Consider the following 19,896-nt stretch of genomic DNA (forward strand, 5'->3'; position numbering starts at 1 on the left):
ACACGATTATTTCCTGAATGCTTCAGGGTGAAAAATGCATATCATAGCTCTTATCCCTGTATTTCTGCAAGTACTTCCTAAGAAGATTGTTATAGTAAGTCTGCCTTATTTACAGATTGAGTGCTTTTGATCAAGTCTGACAAAAAAATGTTTTGAAAAATCAAATTATATCTCAAAAGCAAATATTTCAGTTCGCTACATGTCCATTCATGCAGCCAAGAGGATGTGGAGAAGCTCTCGGCCAGTCCTGAGTTATCCCTGGTTTGTGTGTACCTGCTGAGGGTTTCCCTGTCCTAAATGTTGTGAAAAATTTGCCTCCTAAAAACCAAATGATGTTCCCAAAGCTAGTAAATATTAATGTGCTTTGCTGAATAGATCAAGCGAACATTTGAGATTTGTTGGAGGGCAACTGTCTTTAGCGGAAGTGGCATGTCATTGTGGGAAGAATGAATCAGGAGTTCACAGCCCAGCACTGAGTGCCAGGCAGCCTGAGCTTGTGCAGGGTTTTCTCGGCAGTGGTCTCCTTGGAAGCATAGACATGCTCTACATAAGGTAAAGACCAATTTCAGGAATCTGTACAGATATAATTTACAACCCAACTTTACAGCAGTGGCCACTTCTTGCCAGAGCTGGATTCAGGGCTGGGTGAAGCATCAGTGTATTTTTCTTTCTTTAATCTGGAGATAAACAAATTAAAATTGAGTATAATTTATGTTAGCCCAATAGGCTCCCTTCCCAAGGATTAGCACTCTCCTTCCCCAGCTTAGCATGCTCTTTCCCCTCTCCACAGCTTAGCATGCTCCTTTCCTAGGCAACACTAGGCCCATGTAGTAAAGGCAGTGAATAATCAGCCTCCAACTCCCTCTACCTTGGGATGGCACTTCTCTAGGGCAGCTACCACCATATAAGGCAGCAAGAGCCCCTTAGAGTGACCTTCAGGTCTGGGCAGCTGCAGGTCCCTTATCTATTACTTGGGCAGCAGCCATAAATCCTAGTCCACCATGGCAGAGCCCCTGTCCCTCCGGTCCACACCAGGGGCTCCACCTCCTAGCCCCTTTTAGGCCCTCCAAAACCTTCTAGGTTATATAGGTCACCTTAGACAATAGCTGGCACTTCTCACTTCTCCTTTGTGAGAAGGGGTCTTGCCAGCCCCTTTCCCAGCAATAAACCTTTCGATGTTCTTTGCACCTGGATGCCTGCATGGTTTTCTGGCAAAGTCTAAAATAACAATTTATGTACTGTTTTTCTGATTATTCCATTGTAATTAGATTCATATTATGCACCCTCAGCACATTCTTAACCAAAGCTGCTGTGTTTCTCCGAGTTCCTCATCAGAGTTGTACTAGATTTTAAATAGGGCTTTTAATCACTTACTTGGATTTTAGCTAATTTCTTTACTCTAAGAGCACAATTTAATTTTCCTCTCTTGCAATAAATGGGCAGCCTGTGGTGATCTACTTATACCATATAATTATCCTCTGTATTATATGATTTCCAGATACCTATTACAAGATTTGCAATTCATTCCAGTGTGGTCAGAGAATAAACTTCCTCTGACTTAAAATTTTTTGGATTTATTGTGATTTTATTTCCCAGTGGAAGTTAGGGTTTATCTTGGTAAATGTCCTGTATGCATCTGATGTATTAGTATCCTGCTGCTGCTCACTGGAATATCCTGGAAATGTCAACTAGAATAAGTGGTTTATAATGGAGATCAAGTTTTCAGTTTATTAATTATCTGTCTACTATTTTTGTCAATTATTGAGAGAGACAGGTATCGAGATCAACCAACTGTGGATATTTCTGTTTTGCACCTCAGTTCTAGTTCTTTCTGCTTCATATTTAGAAGCTGTGTTGTTAGGTGCACACATGCCTAGACATTGTGACATTAAAAATAAAATGACAGAACGAAGATCTATTCTGTAAACATTAAAGCTGGAATGGCTTTATTATTTTATCAGATAAGGTAGATGTCAAAAGAATGAAAACAATAGGGATAAAGAGAACTCCTAACAACACAATCATGTTTGTAGTGGATTTATTATAGGCAGCATGCAATTAGATTTTCTTTGGCTTTTTTTTTTTTTTGCCACTCTGGGGCTTGAACTCAGAGCCTGCGTACTGTCCCTGAGCCTCTCTGTGCTCAAGGCTAACACTCTACCACTTGAGCCATAGTGCCACTTCTGGCTTTTTCTGTTTATTTGATATTGAGGAATTGAACCCAGGGCTTCAAGCTAGGCAAGCGCTCTACCACTAAGCCACATTCCCAGCTGATCTTTGTCTTACTAGTATGCTTAGGTCATACCATAGTTTATTAGAGCTTCTATAATAAAATAAAGCAATGATTTATTTATATATGTACATATATACACATACATATTGTTACATACACATGCAAATATATACATACATATATAACATTTATATATATATATATATATATATATATATATATATCAAAAATTTCTCTTACAGCTTTGGAAGTTTGGAAGTGTAATACCCAAGTGCCAAGAGATTTGGTGTATGGAGATGACTGGCTCAGTCTCACATGGTAGAAGAGTCAAGGTAGCTCCCCCAACATCCTTTACAAGGGCACTAACCCATTCATGAGGCTCCCCCCTCATCACCCATCACCTCCCAGTGACTCTCTCCTAATGCAATTACATTGATAATTACGGTCAGCATAAAATTTTGGAGGTGACACTGACAGACTACAACAAATCACTACAATGTAATGCATTAATTTGCAGGGTTGAATTTAGGTTTCTCATTTTATCACTCACTTTCTGTTTGTCTCCTCTAGTAGAGAAAAAGAGAAAAACAATATAAGCTCAAGCAGGGGTTCAGATGAATAATTTTGGAACCACTACACATTCACTGGAATTGAACATTTGTGTAAATGTCTGGCAGATGGTAGGGGCCAGGTTTCTGTATGTTGAAAAAGAGGTTATAGACAAGGCAGGGTAAAATGCTAAAATAATCCATATGGTAATGGATTAGAGGCATGACACTGGTACAAACTAACTTTAGTTTCCATAGTTACAGATGGTGATAGGTGGAAATATATATAGAGATAGGTATGTGCATGTGTGTGTGTATTTGTATATACATATATATTTTCTTGCTCTATCAGCTGCAAGGGCCTAGAACCAGTAATCCTGAGCAGTAATAATCATACTTCACCATCAGATCTTGATTCCCAATGCTATTATCAGTAGGAATTGGGGCTGCTTGCGAAAGGACTTGTTCCAGGACTGGAGTTAAGAATATACAACGTGAGCCCGGAGCATTATACAAGGCCAGACACACATATGACTGTTCCCACACTCCCTCTTTTCAGAAGACACTCTTCTATTTGATTTGGACCCATTCTAATGACTTCATCTGAATCTATGAAGATCCAATTGCCAAATAAAATCAGACTCCAAGGTACCAGAAGTTAGGGTTTCAACATGCCATTTTTGAGGGGGGACACAAAAATGTTTACAAGATCTATCTAAGCAAAGAAAAAATGGATGTAGTGGCATGTGCCTCTCATTCCAGCTATGACGGGAAATATAAATCATAAGATTGAGGTCCAGGCCAGCTTGAGCACAAAGGGAGATGCTATCTCAAAAATAACTAAAGCAGAAACAGCTGGTTAACATCTTAGAGCTTCTGCCTAGGAAGCAAAAAGTCCTGAGTTAAAACTGTAGCATCTCGCCTTCCAACACCTCCTACCCCGACCCAAGGAATATCTACCATTGCCTGAAAAGGTAACACTTTTCCTGTGGCCAACCACCTATCTGATAGAAGTTTCTTCATATATGGAAATCATCAAAACAACACATTATAACAGATGGAACTTAAAGGGACATATGAGGATACAGCTGTCTTCCACTAATATCAGTAAATTGATTTTTGGAAATATAAAATAATGCTACTGTTCTCACTTTTTATTTTGGAACATGTGATTGTTTTTATAAAACATATCATTTACAATAACACATAATGGGTTACTGTTATTTTAAGTAAACTTTTTAAATTCATAGTTTTAAGTTATGGAAAATATTGACAGATATATTGATAAATGTGATTTCTTCAGGAGGATGATTTTTAATTTTTTCTTTAATGTATTGGTCTTGGGGCTTAAACTCAAGCCCTGGGTACTGACCTTGAGTTGTTTTACTCCAAGCTAGTGCTCTACCACTTGAGCCACAGCTCCATGTCTAGCTTTTTTGGTGGTTAATGAGAGATAAGAGTCTGACACACTTTCCTATCCAGTCTGGCTTCAAACTGTGATCCTTAGATCTCAACCACCTGAGTAGCTAGGATTACAGGCATGAGCCACTGGCACCCAGCTTGAAGCAATATTTATCTTTCAATATCATAATATTCCTATTCTCTAAATCATCATTGGTTGTTTTAGAGTTTAACTATAGCTTTGCATCAGTTTTGAAATTCCAGATTAAATATATGAATGTGCTAGTATTCCGTTCACTTATTCTCCATGCAATCTGTCCACAACATGGAAGATGACATTCTGTTGAAGTTCCACCTACCTGCCATCTCCTTAAAACCCCCCCAGAGAAGTCGAGTTGAGTTTGCTGAGAGAATTCTGTCCGTATTCTCCAATATCATAGCCACTAGCCACACCTAGATGCTGGGCACACGTGGCCTTGAGCACCTGGAATGGCTTCTTAGGTCACTGAGCAAAAGCCAATGTCTGGCAAGGCCTCAGGTGATCAGCTTCTTTCTTGCATCTGACCTGTTCTCCAGATTCCCCGCACTCACTCTCCCTTAGCTTCTGGGATTTCTCTACTTCTGGAGTACCAAGGTCGACTCCCACGCTGGAGTCTTTGTACTTGTTTCCTCTGCTTGCAATGTTCTTTCTTTAAATATCTTTGTGGTTCAGTCTCTTACTTCCTTTAACTGCAGTGTTCAGAACATTTACATTTCATGAGCTTATTGATGTAAATCTGTGTGTTGAGACCTACCATCTTACTGTTTGTTTTGCATTTGTCCCATCTGTTCTTTGCTTCAATTCCCACCCCCCTTTCTCCGATTGCTTTTGGATTTATTAAGCATTTTTGATAACATTTTATCTCCACTATTGGCTTATTAGCTTACAGGTTCATGGACCTCCTTGTTTAGTATTTTCAATGGTTGCTTTAGGGTTTACAATAATCACGTTGAATTTATCACCCTCTAGTTACTATGCCACTTTACATACAACAGTATACATACTGCCATTTACAACAACCATCTAAGGTCATCTCTCCTTTGAGTTATACTCCTTATATATTTTACTTCTATGTATATTATGAATCCTAAAATTCACCACCATTATATTTGCTTTAAACAGTTGATTATATTTTAAAGAAAATTTAGGGGGCTGCAAATGTAGCTTAGTGTTAGACTGCTTGCCTAGCATACATGAATCCCTGGATTTGATTCCTCAGTACAACATAAATATAAAAGCCAGAAGTAGAGCTGTGGCTCAAGTGATAAAGTGCTAGCGTTGAGCACAGAGATGCTCAGAGACAATGCCCAGGCTTTGAGTTCAAGTGTCAGGATTGGCACAAAAAAGAAAAGAAAATTTAAATGAGAATTAAGATCTTGTGTCTACCTCTTAATATTTCTGGAGCTCTTTGTTTCTTATGTAGAATCTACTTTTATCTGATATTATTTTTCTTTTCTTTTTTTGGGGGGGGGGGGTCTGGTCGTGGAGCCTGAAGTCTAGGCCTGGGCTCTGTTCCTCAGCTCTTCAGTTCAAGGCTGAAAAGCGCTCTACTACTTGAGCCACAGCGCCACTTCCAGCTTTTTTCTTTTTGCATGTGTGGTGCTGAGGAATCGAACCCAGGGCCTCATGCATGCAAGGCAAGTGCTCTACCACTGAGCCACCTTCCCAGCCCTGATATTATTTTTCAACAGAAACAATTTCCTTTAACACTTCTTATAGTGCAGATCTGGCATGACAATTTCTCTCAGTTTTGTTTATCTGTTAAATTTATCACTTTACGTTTGCTTCATTTTGCCTATTTACTTTTTTCAAATATGGAACAGGAGGCTGACATTTGTTCCTTAGTGGGTTTATTTTTCTTTGAGCACTTTAAAGATGTTACTTCATAGTTTTCTGGCTGGCATAGTTTCTCATGAGAATTCTGTTGTTACTCTTACCATTGTTCTCTTACTACACGAGCATCTCTTTATGGCTTTTAATATGTTTGCCTTATAATTCATGTGGTATTTTTGTATTTATCCTATTTGAGTTATTGAGTTTCTTGGATACTTGGGTTTATGATTTTTTTCAATCAAATTTTTAAAGTTTTGTTATTATTTCTTCAAATATTTGCTGACTGCCTTCTTTTGTCTATGACTTTAACTGTACATGTTGTACAACTTGACATTACATTGCAATTAGTGGACTATTCTTATTTTTAACTTTTGTTTCCATGTGTTTTATTCTGATATGTTCTATTGGTACTTTTTCAAGTTTCCTGCTTTTTGTCTCAGTGTCTAATAAGTTATGATTCTACTCTAGTGAAGTTTTCCATCTCCAAAAGTTCCATTTGGATCTTTTAAATAATACTATTTTTTTACTCATCATATTAATATTTTCTTATATATCTTTGAGCATATGAAACAGGCTTATATCAGCTATTTTAGAATTCTATTTTTATCATCTGCATCATTCCCTTTGGATTACTGTCTCTTTTATTATGTTCTCTTCGGCCTTTTCTTTATGTCCACTAATTTTTATGGGATAAAGTGAATTTTATATTGTTGAATTCCCCAGTGGGTTATGCTTTTTTAAAAAGAGTACTTGACATTTTATGACCAGTTAAATTTAATCACTCATAGATTGTTTTCATTCTTGTAGAATTGTTAAGTTCTTTTAAGGAAGGTTTAGCGTATTATTTATTCTGGGACAATTTTTGACTCTTGTTTAAGCCATACATCCCTTGAACATCTACCAAATATTTTTATGTTTATTAAAGTCATTTATACTTTTGTCAGGGGAGATAGGATACAAATGGCTGCAAGTATTGTATGATATTTGAGAATTGTTTACAATTTCCCAATAACTTTTCTTTCTCCTCTCCTTGTTCATGGAATCTTACCGTATGCAAAAGGGATTCCTTTTGAAGCTTTCTGAAACTTTCCTTCTATAGATTCTTTCTCTTTCAAATTCTGTCCTACAAATTTGAGCCTTTTCAGCCTTCCTAAATTCTCATGTCCATTTCCTGAATTGCCAGATCTGCTTGAGATCACTCTCTCTTAGACCCAATAGGAAATTGCCCACAGGCAGAACATTTGCTTCTCTTTCTCTCAACAACCACTGCTCTCTTCTCTCAGGTCTGAACTGCATTAATTTTTTTTTGAGGGGGGGGTCGGTCTTGGGGCCTGAACTCTGGGCCTGGGCGCTGTCCCTCAGCTCTTCAGCTCAAGGCTAGCGCTCTACCACTTGAGCCACAGAGCCACTTCTGGCTTTTTTTCTTTTTGCTTATGTGGTGCTGAGGAATCAAACCCAGGGCCTCATGCATGCAAGGCAAGTGCTCTACCACTGAGCCACTTTCCCAGCATGCATTAATTATTTTCTACACTTTATCAATTTTCTTGTGGCTTATGCAGATACATATTCTGAAACTCTGTAGACCCTCACTTCTGGAGTAAGGGGAGTAGCTAGCTGAGTGCTAAGTAGAGCACTTTCCCATCCTCATTTGCTCTATCACACTATCAATGCTTTATCACATTTTCTCTGGTCTCCTTTAAATATCTATGTAGTGTGGTGTCTCACAGCCAGTATTCTAAAATAGCACCTGCCCTTCCTTCACCAACACTCCATATTCATTTTGGACAATTTATTTCTTCTTAAGAGTTATCATGGTATAACAAGCTATAAAGTATACACAATCATTTTGTTTATTCTGTGTCTTTCCCAGTTTATTCTGTAGCAACATGCATTAAAATGAAAGCTCTCTGATGGCAATTGTTCTTGTTTTCTTTAAAAAAATTATTGTAAAGGTGATGTACAGAGGGGTTACAGTTACATAAGTCAGGTAATGAGTACATTGTATGTGACCCTCTTCCTTGTTCTCTCTCAGTTTTTCCCCTCCTGTCACCCCTCCTCACCTCCAGTTGTATAGCTCATTTCTAATATAGTGTTTAGTGAGTATCACTGTTGAATTGCTTCACCCTTTTGTCCCATTGTTTCTGTGCTCAACCCTCCCCCAAACAGATAAACTTACATACAAGACAAAAGATACAGAAATCAAATACAGGAACAAAAGGGAATAAACCAAAGAAAAGCAGTTGTTTTTATGTTTTGCTCATTGGTGCAGCCTCAGGGTTTAGAATGATGCTCAGAGCATTAACCAATAATGCGATCAATAGCATTCAATAAATTTAGGGAGGTTCGTTTTGTTTTCTAGGCAGTGGTATTTGGATAGAAGGCCTTGTATTTGCCAAGAGGTTCTCTACTATTTGAGCCACACATCTAATCCTTTTTTTTTTTTGCTTTATCAAGTAGTTTTATCAAGTCCTTCCTTGGACTGTTATCCTCCTATCTATGCCTGCAACAGACTTGGATTATAAACATAATACTAAACCTAGCTTGTTTGTTGAAATGTGGGTCTTTTTGCCTGGGCTGGCCTGAAACCACAATTCTTCCAATCTCTACCTCCTGAGTAACTTTCACCTGGCTCAAGGGACATTTTAACTGTGGGATCTGAATGAAACACTGAGAACAAGAATATAAGAAATGTAAAAAATATAATAGTAATAAGCACAAATCAACATAGTTTTTGTGGTCAAGAAACTTCAGGAAAGAAATCAACAGATTGATTTAAAGATTGAAGTCGAAGTCTAGTTAAATGCTGAAATGTGTAAATCAAGGCATTACTTATTGAGGAGGGGAGCTTGGAGGAGACTTGATGAGCAGGTCTTGAGACAGATCTTGAAAGGGTTGTGTGATTTTGTTTATTGTGAACATTTTGAGCCAGCTCTTCTATCTTTAGTTCCCCTAAACATAAGTACTTCCCGGTCCCTGGGCTGATGACAATCACAGAGAATTCTTTGTTTTTGCTAGTTAGGAAAGAACAAGAAACACAGCCATTGTACTTTGTTGCTGCAGTAACAAATTTATATAAACTTACTCACGTAAGGCAACGTGAATTTATTATCCTACAATTCTGGGAATAGAAAACTGGAATAGGTGTTGTGATAACAAAAGTGTTGGCAAGTCCTCCTAGGGACTCTAGGAGAGAATACATTTCTTTGTTTTTTGCTGCTTCTAGAACTTTCTTACATTCTTTGCCTCAACACCCCATGCTGTCAAGTACATCACTCCATCCTCCATCTCTATGTGTCTATGCTTTCTCAGTGGTATGGGCTGTTATAAACAGCCAATATGATCATAAATAGCAATAATAAAGCTGTCGTTTAGATATGTGTATGTATAGATCTATACATATCTATATGTCTATTATTGTATATATGGTGTGTGTATAGATAGATAGAGAGATATGACTATGTTTTTGTCCCCCCAAAATATGTTGCAGTGATACCTCCTGATGTAAAATAGGGATTTTGTAAGGTAATTAGTCATGAGGGTGGAGACCTCATCATTGGATTTGTGTCCTCCTAAGGAGGCCCGAGCTAGACCTGGCTTCCTTTCTCTCTGCTGTCTGCCATGTTAAGGGCACAGTAAGAAGAAAGCCATCTGCACATCAAGAGAAGACCCTCACAAGATATTGAATCTTTCAGCACTTCACAACCTTTAGCCTTTAGGACTGTGGTTAAGTCACTATGTCCGTGGCTATTTGTTAGGGGCAGCCCAAACTAAGATATTTTGTAGTATCATTTAGCTGAGATTTGAACCAAAGGTATGGGACTCCAGTCTGAGGCATTTGCACGACTGGCTTTAATGTCTTCCTGCAAGAGATAGTCTATATTTCTGTGACCCCCCTTCCCACCTCCCTGAAGGTCTTGCCAATGAGCTGCAGTAGCCAAAACTGAAGTCCATCATGGATACGCCTTACATTCCTCTGCTCCTCTTTGCTGTTTCCCCTCCACATTTCCACCACCAAGCATGGGATTCCACCCCTGTTCTTTTCCCATACGGTGAGCCAGACACTCCTTGTTTTGCCAGTACTGGTTGAGCTGGGCAGTGTTCAAGACTTAGAAGGGACCACATCTGGCTCCACAGGATGCTGGGTCAGTCCTTGTGCCCAGCTGTTGCAGGATGCTACAGGGGTGGGAGGCAGAGAGCTGGGGTCACTCTTTCCAGAATGTGACCCAGTGCTGCACCTGTTGGTTTCAGGGAATGTGAGAGGGTCTCCTGGTAGGACCACCTTATTAAGCATCTAAAATAATCTGGCCCCAAAGCCTCAACATTTCAACAAGAAATCAATATAGCAACTTCAAGAGATATTTCTGTTGTTAAAACCAGACGATCTTTTTAATTGGCTTCTGCAATCAGAGCATACAACAAATGTAAAGAAAACTTCAGAGCATATGGCATTCTGGAGTCAAGTGTAGTTTGATGAAACCACACTGAATGTGAAGAGGAGGTATGATTTTAAAGAAAGCTGTTGGACTCTAGTGTTACAGATAGAATCTAAGAAGGCACTTTGCAATTCATTTTTTTCTATTTCTTCTTGGTGTTTTATTGCTTTCATGCCCAAAACCTATAAATGTTCCTTGTCACTTTAGCATAATCAATTCTAACTCCATCATGTTTTTTTCCAAGAAACTGACAAGAATCTCTCACAGCATGGCTGAGGGGACAGGATGGGCTGGCTGGGTGCCCAAGAACCTATCCCAGGCTCTTTTCTCAACTGTTCTGTCTGAAGAAGATGACTATTAAGCTAATCCAGCCTGAGACCCTGTGGGGAAAATGGTTGATGCTGGTTGAGCCTCATTAAACTCTACCTGGCAGTCTTGGTCATATTGTTAACTAAGGCTCTCATTTCTGTCAACCACCCAGATTGAAAGGGGCAATGCTCATCTCCCAGGCCTTCATCCTATTACTCTTGGTTGCTTGTGGATGACTCTGGATCTGTCATCACAGACTCCAGCTCCTAAGTCTGCCTAGGCACTGCTTGGAGGACAGGAAGGCGGTGGAAGAATTCTGGAAGAGAACAGCATCAGAGGCCTGCAGTCACAGTAAAACCCAGGGAGTTTGGTAGGGGGAAATGAGCCTGGCTAAAAGTAAGCCCCCAAGTCCCAAAATGTGACGAAGGTAGGATGTCAGGCCCTGCTCTAGGCCTGTGAAAGTGAAATCCTTATTAAGATTTCCCAGGTGGAAGCTGAGATGTGACTATGGCATTCTTGGTCAGCCAGGGTGGGAAACTCCATTAGACGCTTAGCTCCAATTGGAGCTGAGGCTTGGGGTGATAGCTTGCCAACTTGGAGAAAAAAAAAAATCCTCAGGGACAGAGCCCAGGCCCTGAGTTTAAAAGAAAAAGTTTTCCAGGTGATGGGTGAGCATCTGAGTGTCACAAATCACTGCTTTTTGTGTTTGTGTGGTTTTTATAGTTTTTGGTTTTTTGTTTGTGTTGTTGTTGTTGTTGTTTTGCCCCTAAATCTGGAAAGGTGCGTGTGTGTGAGTGCCCTGAAAAAGCTGACAACCTCTGCTGTCCTATTGGCGCATGGAGTCACAAAGTCCCCACCCCTCCTCTCCACGAAAGAGCCAAGGAGAGACGGTCCGAGGTCGCGAGGAAGAAGACTAAAGTCATCCCCAGAATCCCGTGGCGACAAAGTCCCCACCTCTATTCTCCCAACCCCCTTTCCAATGAGCGGTGGCTGCGGAAACCAGAGCCCGCCCTGGGCGGACCCCGCGCGCCTCTATGCTCCTCCCTCCCGTGCCAGCGCCGCACCGGGAGCCAGCACCGAGCTCGGGGTCCCCGCGATGGGGTGCAGGACATTGCTTCTCCTCGTTTCTCTGGTGTGGGTCGCTCTGGGCAGCACCAGGGGCTCTGTGGCGGGTGAGTGGGGCTCGCGGGCTCCCTCCGAGGGGACCACTCCGGGAATTTGCGGGGTGCCAGGCTGCATGCTACCTGGGCTTTTCAGGGGCCGGAGGTGAAGAACTTGGGGGCACCTTTGTCTGGTGTGTGCTGTCCCCAGTTCTGCAGCTGCTGGTTGGACGAGGCTGGACGAGGCCGAGCCTCCTAGAAAGACCTCCTTAGATGAGTCCGGACATGGGGTGGGGGAGCTCCCCAAATCTGCGGGTGAGAGGGAGCTGGGGTGGGCTCAGGGACGCAGCGGGCGCCTTTCCTTCCTGGCATCCTCGCACAGGGGAGAAAAGGGTTTTTCTCCACCCCGCGGGCTCCCTCCGAGACTCTTCCCTGCCCCAGGTCCAGGCCCCCTGGGTTCGCTTTCTAGCTCTGGTCTCCTGCAGCAATGTGGCCCCAGGAGTCGGCAGGAAGAGTTGCCTGCCTGGACAAAGCGGCCAGCAGAAAGGTGATGGAGTTCTAGGGACCGCTAAGAAGCGACTTTCGTGGCACTTGTTGATACAACTTACATATAAGCAGATCACAGGGAGGGGATGAGCCCAATGGGGGTCCTGGGTGGCTGTGAATCACATGGTTCCTGAAGGGGGAAGTCGGTGTCTAATGCTTGCTGTTGGAGTTGCCCAGCATTTGCGAAGTCACCTGCTCTGACAAGTCATCTCAATCCCAACGGGCAAGTGCTTCACCAGACAGCAACCTTCCTCTCCTCTCCCCTCCAGGAAGGGAAGTCTGTGTGTGTGTGTGTGTGTGTGTGTGTGTGTGTGTGTGTGTGTGTGTGTGTGTACTCAAACTTGAACTCAGAGCCTTTTCCACCCATGCTGGCACTGTACCACTTGAGCCACACCTCTTCTTTTGGCTTTTTGCTGGTTAATTGGAGACAAGACTCTCAGATTTATGTGCTCCAGATAGCTTCAAAGTATGATCCTCAGATCCCAGCCTTCTGAGTAGCAGGTGGCTTAAGACACAGGCACCAGCAGGGAAGTCATTTAAATTTATGCAGGCTCTTTTTTCGTCGACCCACTGTTAACCAGAATGGAGGAGTTGTCATTTAACAAGGAACAGTTCATCTTTCACGAGAGATTGTAACCCGAAGGATTTGCTCTGATCCTGTGTAGTGTCTCTGTAGTGACTTACTTCCGCTGCTGTTTCTGAAACAGGGTTTGTTACTTGCTCTTTTCTTTCTTTCTCTTTTTCCTTACTCAGTAGTGATTGTCAACCCTTTCTAGTATGTAGACATCTTTATATCTGTTTTAGAACAGCATGCAATCATTGTACTTGATATATTAGCAAGAGAATTTAATATGTAAATCCATTACAAATTATTACAGGTACATTATACATCATAGGTATATAGCAAGTAGCTACCTATGGTGGAAATGTAATTTTTGAGACCAGTCTGCAAATAATGCATAGAATCCATCTGCAGGACAAAACACTGTTCTAATTACAACTTACCTAATGGGGGTTAGTCTTTGAGGGTTACAGTCAATCCTAATTGAAATCCATTTGGTAGGATGAACTGGAAGAAGCAACAGGAGTTAATGCTTTTGTTTAACAAGTATGCTGAGTGCTCATGGAATCCCAAAATCTCCCTCTTGTAATGCCTTATTTACCAGCCTCATTGAATAGACAAGAAAATGAGATCTTAAAGAGAGGAAATAGCTTTCTTGAGGATACATTGCCAGCAAGTGGTCCAATCTAAACTGTAACCCAGGTGGCCTGTTGACGAGCCTGCTCCCAGTCAGTAGTAATTAGTGACATCAAATGGTCTCAACCTAATAGTGTTGTCGCAGTTCATTGAGATAGCCTGGCTAGAATGTGCATGATGCTAACATGGTTAACCGTCCAATAATAAACAATATTTCCTGAGTGTAAACTAAGAGATGAAATCTAGACAGCAGCCTTCTGTGGTCCATTTCACTCCCACAATGCTGCAAAACTTGGAAGTAGGACTTGCTGACTCTTCCTTACAAATGGTATGTATCACATGGTTTATGTTTCCTAGGAACTGATGATTGGCTTTTTTTTTTCTGGGAATGTTATGTCAGTATAGCAAATTAAGTATACTCAGGCCTTTCTGTTGTTTCTTTCTATGGACCCCGCATATTAGGCTTGTTGTGTGTATGTGTGTGTGTGTGTGTGTGTGTGTGTGTGAGTGTCAAGTGTGTGAGATGTTGATGTTGTTGTTGTTGTTGTTGTTATGCCAGTCCTGAGGCTTAGATGCTGTCCTTTAGCTTTTTTGCTCAAGGCTAGTGTTCTATCACTTGAACCAGAGCTCCATGTCTGGATTTTTGCTAATTAATTGGAGATAAGAGTCTAACAGATATTCCTGCCTGGGCTGGCTTTGATGATCATCAGATCTTAGTCTCCTGAGTAGCTAGGATTACAGACAGGAGCCATCAGTACTCAGCTGAGGTTTGATTTTATTCATTAAATGCTTGAGGTTTATAGACATAAGGACAGGGCTTGAATAAAGCAGACAATATAAATCAATCTCATGCAAATAACTGAAAACTCAGAAATACTTATGTCTAGCTACTAGAGGTATTCTTATTTTAAAAAAAGCGTTTTTTAAGGACCAACAATTGAAATCTATTTTAAGATATATCAGTACATACCTAAGAGTAAATGAGTCAAAATACTGTTAGTATTCACACCACAAGGCTTTGAGACTTAACCAGAGCTGAAGAAAGTTCCAGACTAGTGTGTGTACACTTATGAGTGAGCCCCCATTCTACCAGTTAAACAGGCCTGTATTCAACAAGGCTCCAAGAACAACTCCACAGCATCAGCAAGAACTTGCTTGTAAGGAATGGCACTGGGGAGCTATGTGGATTTGGGGGTGATATCTCCTCCCTAGTGGAAGGAAGGTCTTCAAAAATGACCGTCAATAGTTGCTTATGGTGAAAACATGCTCCCTGTACCCAAGGAAGCCAGACATTCTCATGGCTCTGCTTCTTGGTCATCTAATGCAGACAAAGTGGAGTGTAACAGGACAAGACAGGCTCCCTGTGGAGAAAAATGCATTCCTGTGACCTGGCTCTGCAATGGCCAGCAAGAGTGTCCCGACGGGAGCGATGAGCAGTGTGGTAAGCACGAGTCAAGGCTGTGGGTGACATTAATCAGGGGGCATTGTGCTCCTCAACTGCTTTGTTAAGTGATAGTTTCCTAAAGATAGTAAAGTCGCATGAATCTGGCCCTGATTGGCAAGTAGACATTGAACATTACAAATGGGAAAATCTGAGCTGCTCTAAAGCCACAAGTTTATAGGCACCAAATGATGTCACAAATGGAAAATTGTACATCCAGATGGTGATGGGTTATAGGCACAATGCAGGAAAGATCATTTCAAAATGATCTGTGGAAACGGTGTAGATGAAATATACATGAATTTTGTGCTTACATTTGAGTTTCATTCCCAAGATACCTTACTAATGCAAATATTCCAAACATTTAAAACATCTGGAATCTGAAATACTTCTGATCTCACATAAAGCAGCTCGGTTGTTGCAGGTTATCATTAGGTAGGCTAGGGATGTGTCTTCAAATGCTGGTATCACCATTATCATATCAAGATCTTCCATGTAGGCTTAATCATCGGTAGAAATATTATTCAAACTAGACTAATCCAGAGAACAGAAAACTTTTGGAGATCCTGGTGCACAGAATTGCTTTTGTATACAATTAACTGGTTAAAGTTTTCATGCTCAAGCTCCAGTACTGGTGCATGTGCATGCACATGTACATGCACACACACATACACACACATATACTTATAGAAGAAAACCATAAAATCATAAAACTACAAAACTGCAATGGCCCTGTGGTGACTATGGGGACCTAAATTTATTTAAATACACCAAATTTAATAAAAGTTAAATTCTTCTGTCATGCTGGCCACATATTTCAAGTACTCAATTGTCACATAGGACTAGTTGCTATCATTGTAGACAGAACAGATATGAAACATTGCCATTGTCACAGCAGATTTTATTGGATAGTGAGTGGTGCTCTAGACAAATGATGGGGAGCATGCTTTACTGGGCTGCCAGGCAGTCATCCCTTGTAAAGAAGAGGTACTATGGGTTATCATAAGGGGAAGCATGAACAAGATAATCAAGTCCATGGTTGACTCCAGTGACAAGTTGGGGAAAAATGAGTGCTTTGCTAATTAAAAAAATAAAAGCTACCTGCATCCTGACAAACTCACCTTCCTACCTGCTGTTCTACATCTGCCACTGGCCTTCAGAGGAGGCATGTGGGGGACACGGCCATGCCTGGCAGTGTGATGATGGCAAATGCATTTCCATTGGATGGCTTTGTGATGGCACCAGAGACTGTTTGGATGGTTCTGATGAGGTCAATTGTGGTATGTATGACTTAGTTTTCCTCTTCTGTCACCTCTGTTTATTATCAGTATTTGTTAGCACCCACAACACTATCAAACAAGGAAGCCGTTAGCTGGCTTTGCACCATGTGCAATAAGACCAGATGTTATACTTATCTCTGGCTTTATAAGAGACTTTTAAATTCACTTGTTTTCTTTTTCTTTTCTTTTTTTCCCAAGCAGATTCAAAATAAGTGATTACCTTATTAATTCTTGAACACATCTTTGGAGTGGAATCTTAGTATACACAATTGAGACCATGTCCCCAGTGGCTTGCATCTCATTTAATTCTTGCTTTTCTATAAACTAAATCCATGAGCAAGCCGTACATAATGTGGAGACACAGGCTCATGGTCTGCTTCTACTTCAACCAGCCACCTTTTCCTGCCTTACAGAGCGATCAACAGCATGTCCATACCCAAAAGTCCAGTGTCCAGGGACGCTTCAGTGTCTGGATGCCTGGGAACTCTGTGATGTCCACCAGGACTATGCAGATGAGTCTGACAAAGCACACTGTCCCCAGAGCCATTGCCCACATGGGCAGTGGCAGTGCCAGAATAAGGTATGTGTCATGGACAACTGGAAATGTGATGGCACTGACCAGTGTGGTGACTCTTCAGATGAGGAGGCCTGTGGTGAGTCCTGCTTCCTCACTTGTTTTCAAGGGCAGGTTGGACTATGTGGGCGGCTTTATGCAACTTGCATTTTAATGTATACGAACAAGATAAAAGCAAGATGCCTCCTAGCAATAGCCAGCACGTAGTTATCCATGGAAAAGTACAAAAGTGCTTGAAATGAAACTCTTGAAATGAATGCTCTAAATATTGCCTGAAAAAGCTCCCAGTATAGACGATCTTAGAACACCTAAGTCCCTGTTTATGAAGGAAGCCTAATGGCAGATGACCCATGATCTTGTGTAGTGACTATAGAAGGGGCCAATTACTCCTTCAAGGAAGAGCACCCCCAAGAGCTCGACAAATGCTACATTTCCCCCCTGGACCCCACATGCTCCATGTACTAGCTTTTCCGACTTCTTCATAAACCACAATCCCATCCAATCTCTTCTAGAGTTAATGTTGTCATACCTTATATATTCAGATTCCAACATTTTTACAATGAAGTGAAATCCAGTTTCTTAAGGGAGTGCTTTTAGATGACAAGTTATATATACCATTCAGTTATAACTATTTAATTCTAGGTCCATCAATGGTTTCAATACAGTCCCAGGTATTTTAACACCTTTGTGATCAAATCTAAAGCTCTACTTCCTTGATAAATAGCTTTGAGAAGATACAAGATTCTTTCCTTCATAGATTTCCCCTGGGTTATAGAAATACTACCACTTTACTCACTGAAAAAGTTGTCTGTTGTTATCCTCCCCACAAGTACTGATGAAGACATGCTTAATTCCTGACACAGCTTCCTGTCCAGCCAACACAGTTAGGTGTGATGAAAGCAAATGCATCCTAGAATCTCTGATGTGCAATGGAGAAGCAGATTGTGCAGATGGTACTGATGAACCCATTTCATGTGGTAAGAAACCAATTACTTAGCTGCTGGTGAGAAAATAGGATTGAACAGCTAATGCCTTCGTTATCATAGAGGTTGGTTCTTCAAGAAAATACTCAGACTAAGATTCATACTTTATTATCTTTCAAGAATGGATTCTCTTATATAACTTTTAGCATTTGGTTGTAGACTTTGAGTGTAAAAAAAAAAAACGAAACTTTAAAACTTAAAGGGCCATTCCCATTTTGTAACTTTAGAAAACTATTTCAAACTATGTGGCTTCTGAAATGCAAATATAAATTTGCATGTCTTCAGGATGCAAATAAAAATTATATATAGAGCCAGCGATGTGTCTTCAAATGTCAGTGGCATTGTTGTCAGAAAAAATTCTATACCGAGGTTTTGGCTTAATCATGTGCAACAGTGTGGCTCAGACTACACTGCCCCTGACCTGCCTTTATAGGAAACCTTTCTAGGACCACATTGCACGTAATTGTCTTTGTATATGACCAACAATTTCAGCTTTACAGGCTCAGAGATTTTATATGACTGTTAAAACCGGTTTGCAAATTGAGTACAAAGACAACTACAAGATGTCTAATGAAGAAGTAATACATTTGTTCAAGACAAGATAGAGAATTCTCGAAAGTGTCAATGGAAAAAAAAAAGACTCAGGAAGAACTTTTCTCTAATGAGGAAAGAGGCTACTGAAAAGCAGAACCTTTCTGGCTCTTGCAACACGAATCACTGTTGGCTGGGCTGGGAAAGTGGCTCAGTGGTAGAGTGTTTGCCTTGCATGCATGAGGTCCTGGGTTGGATTCCTCAGCACTGCATAAGCAGAAAAAGCCGGAAGTGAAGCTATGGCTCCAGTGGTAGAGCATTAGCCTTGAGCTGAAGAGCTAAGGGACAGCGCCCAGGCCCAGAGTTCAGGCCCCACGACTGACAAAAAGAAAGAAAGGAATCGCTGTTGGTTTGGCAGGGGAAGGGGAGAGTGGGCATCTCATCTTATCACTTTGTCAGTTTGTTTCCTAGATCAACACCAAGTCTTCCCATATATCTTTTTGGTGAAACCTCGTTAGTAGTGTTAAAAGCTGCCAAAGAAATTTTGTACTTGAAGGAATACAAGTAAAAGATACTAAACGCATGAACCATGGAACAAAATAGAGGTTTTTGAGTCCTCTGTGTAGAGAATTCATTGGGGTGTGGAAATCAGTACCTTATTTCCTGAAGTAAGGAAAAAACACAGCCCTGCTGCAGGAGAGTAATAAAGACACTAGTACTTGAGATTGTCTAAGCTGTTGGCCTGTATGCCACTGCTGGAATTCCTATCATTCCCTTCATAGTTGTCCCTCAGAGCTCCAGGTACCCAGGCCAGTGGGCTAGATCAAAGGTTATCTATAACAAAGTCATTTGTTCCTCAGCTAGTATAGAAGTAAGCACAGTTCAGATGTTGGTCCTCCATTGTGTTCAATTGTTTTGACTGCTGCCTTGTCTCCACTAGGTAGAAACTGCTCCCTAGTGAATGGGGGCTGCATGGGCCTGTGCAGCGACACTCCCTGGGGAGTCTGGTGTGCCTGTGCTTCAGGGTGGCAATTACAATCCGATGGGCAGAGTTGTGGAGGTCAGAACTCATTGGTTCCTCTCTTTTCCGATACCTTTTATTGTGGTAACATAATATAAATTCTACCATTTTAGCTATGTTTAAGTGTACCATTTGTTAGCCTTAAGTATATTCATAATGTTGTGTAACCATCCTCACTGTGTATTTCTAGACTTTTCCATTGTTGCCAGTAAAGACTGTCTTCCCACAGAATGGTAAGTCTTCACTCCTTTCTCCCGTGTCCCCAGTAAACGCTACAGAATTGTTGTCTTTTGTGATTTTGTAAACTCCAAGTTCTTCATATAAGTAGAATCATACAATGTTTGTCCTTCTTTGTCTGGTTTATGTCACTAAGCATATCTTTAGGATATGTCAACATTACCTTTGTTTTTAAGGCAGAATGAAAT

General features: G+C 41.0%; 1 protein-coding gene across 1 annotated transcript in view; it reads left to right on the top strand.

Moving 5' to 3' along the window:
• Positions 1–4,507: 4,507 nt before the first annotated feature.
• Positions 4,508–19,896, top strand: part of LOC122125102 (prolow-density lipoprotein receptor-related protein 1-like) — a 56,268-nt gene continuing 40,879 nt past the window's right edge. Inside the window, exons 1-8 of the mRNA XM_042699655.1 lie at positions 4,508–4,603; positions 11,578–11,969; positions 12,109–12,212; positions 14,969–15,082; positions 16,243–16,362; positions 16,776–17,015; positions 17,800–17,913; positions 19,391–19,510. Of these exons, the coding sequence (XP_042555589.1) occupies positions 4,508–4,603; positions 11,578–11,969; positions 12,109–12,212; positions 14,969–15,082; positions 16,243–16,362; positions 16,776–17,015; positions 17,800–17,913; positions 19,391–19,510 (1,300 nt within the window). The remainder of the gene's footprint in view (positions 4,604–11,577; positions 11,970–12,108; positions 12,213–14,968; positions 15,083–16,242; positions 16,363–16,775; positions 17,016–17,799; positions 17,914–19,390; positions 19,511–19,896) is intronic.

The sequence above is a fragment of the Dipodomys spectabilis genome, unplaced genomic scaffold (assembly GCF_019054845.1).
Source record: "Dipodomys spectabilis isolate Male_0828 unplaced genomic scaffold, ASM1905484v1 ptg000009l, whole genome shotgun sequence".
NCBI classification, from domain to species: Eukaryota; Metazoa; Chordata; class Mammalia; order Rodentia; family Heteromyidae; genus Dipodomys; species Dipodomys spectabilis.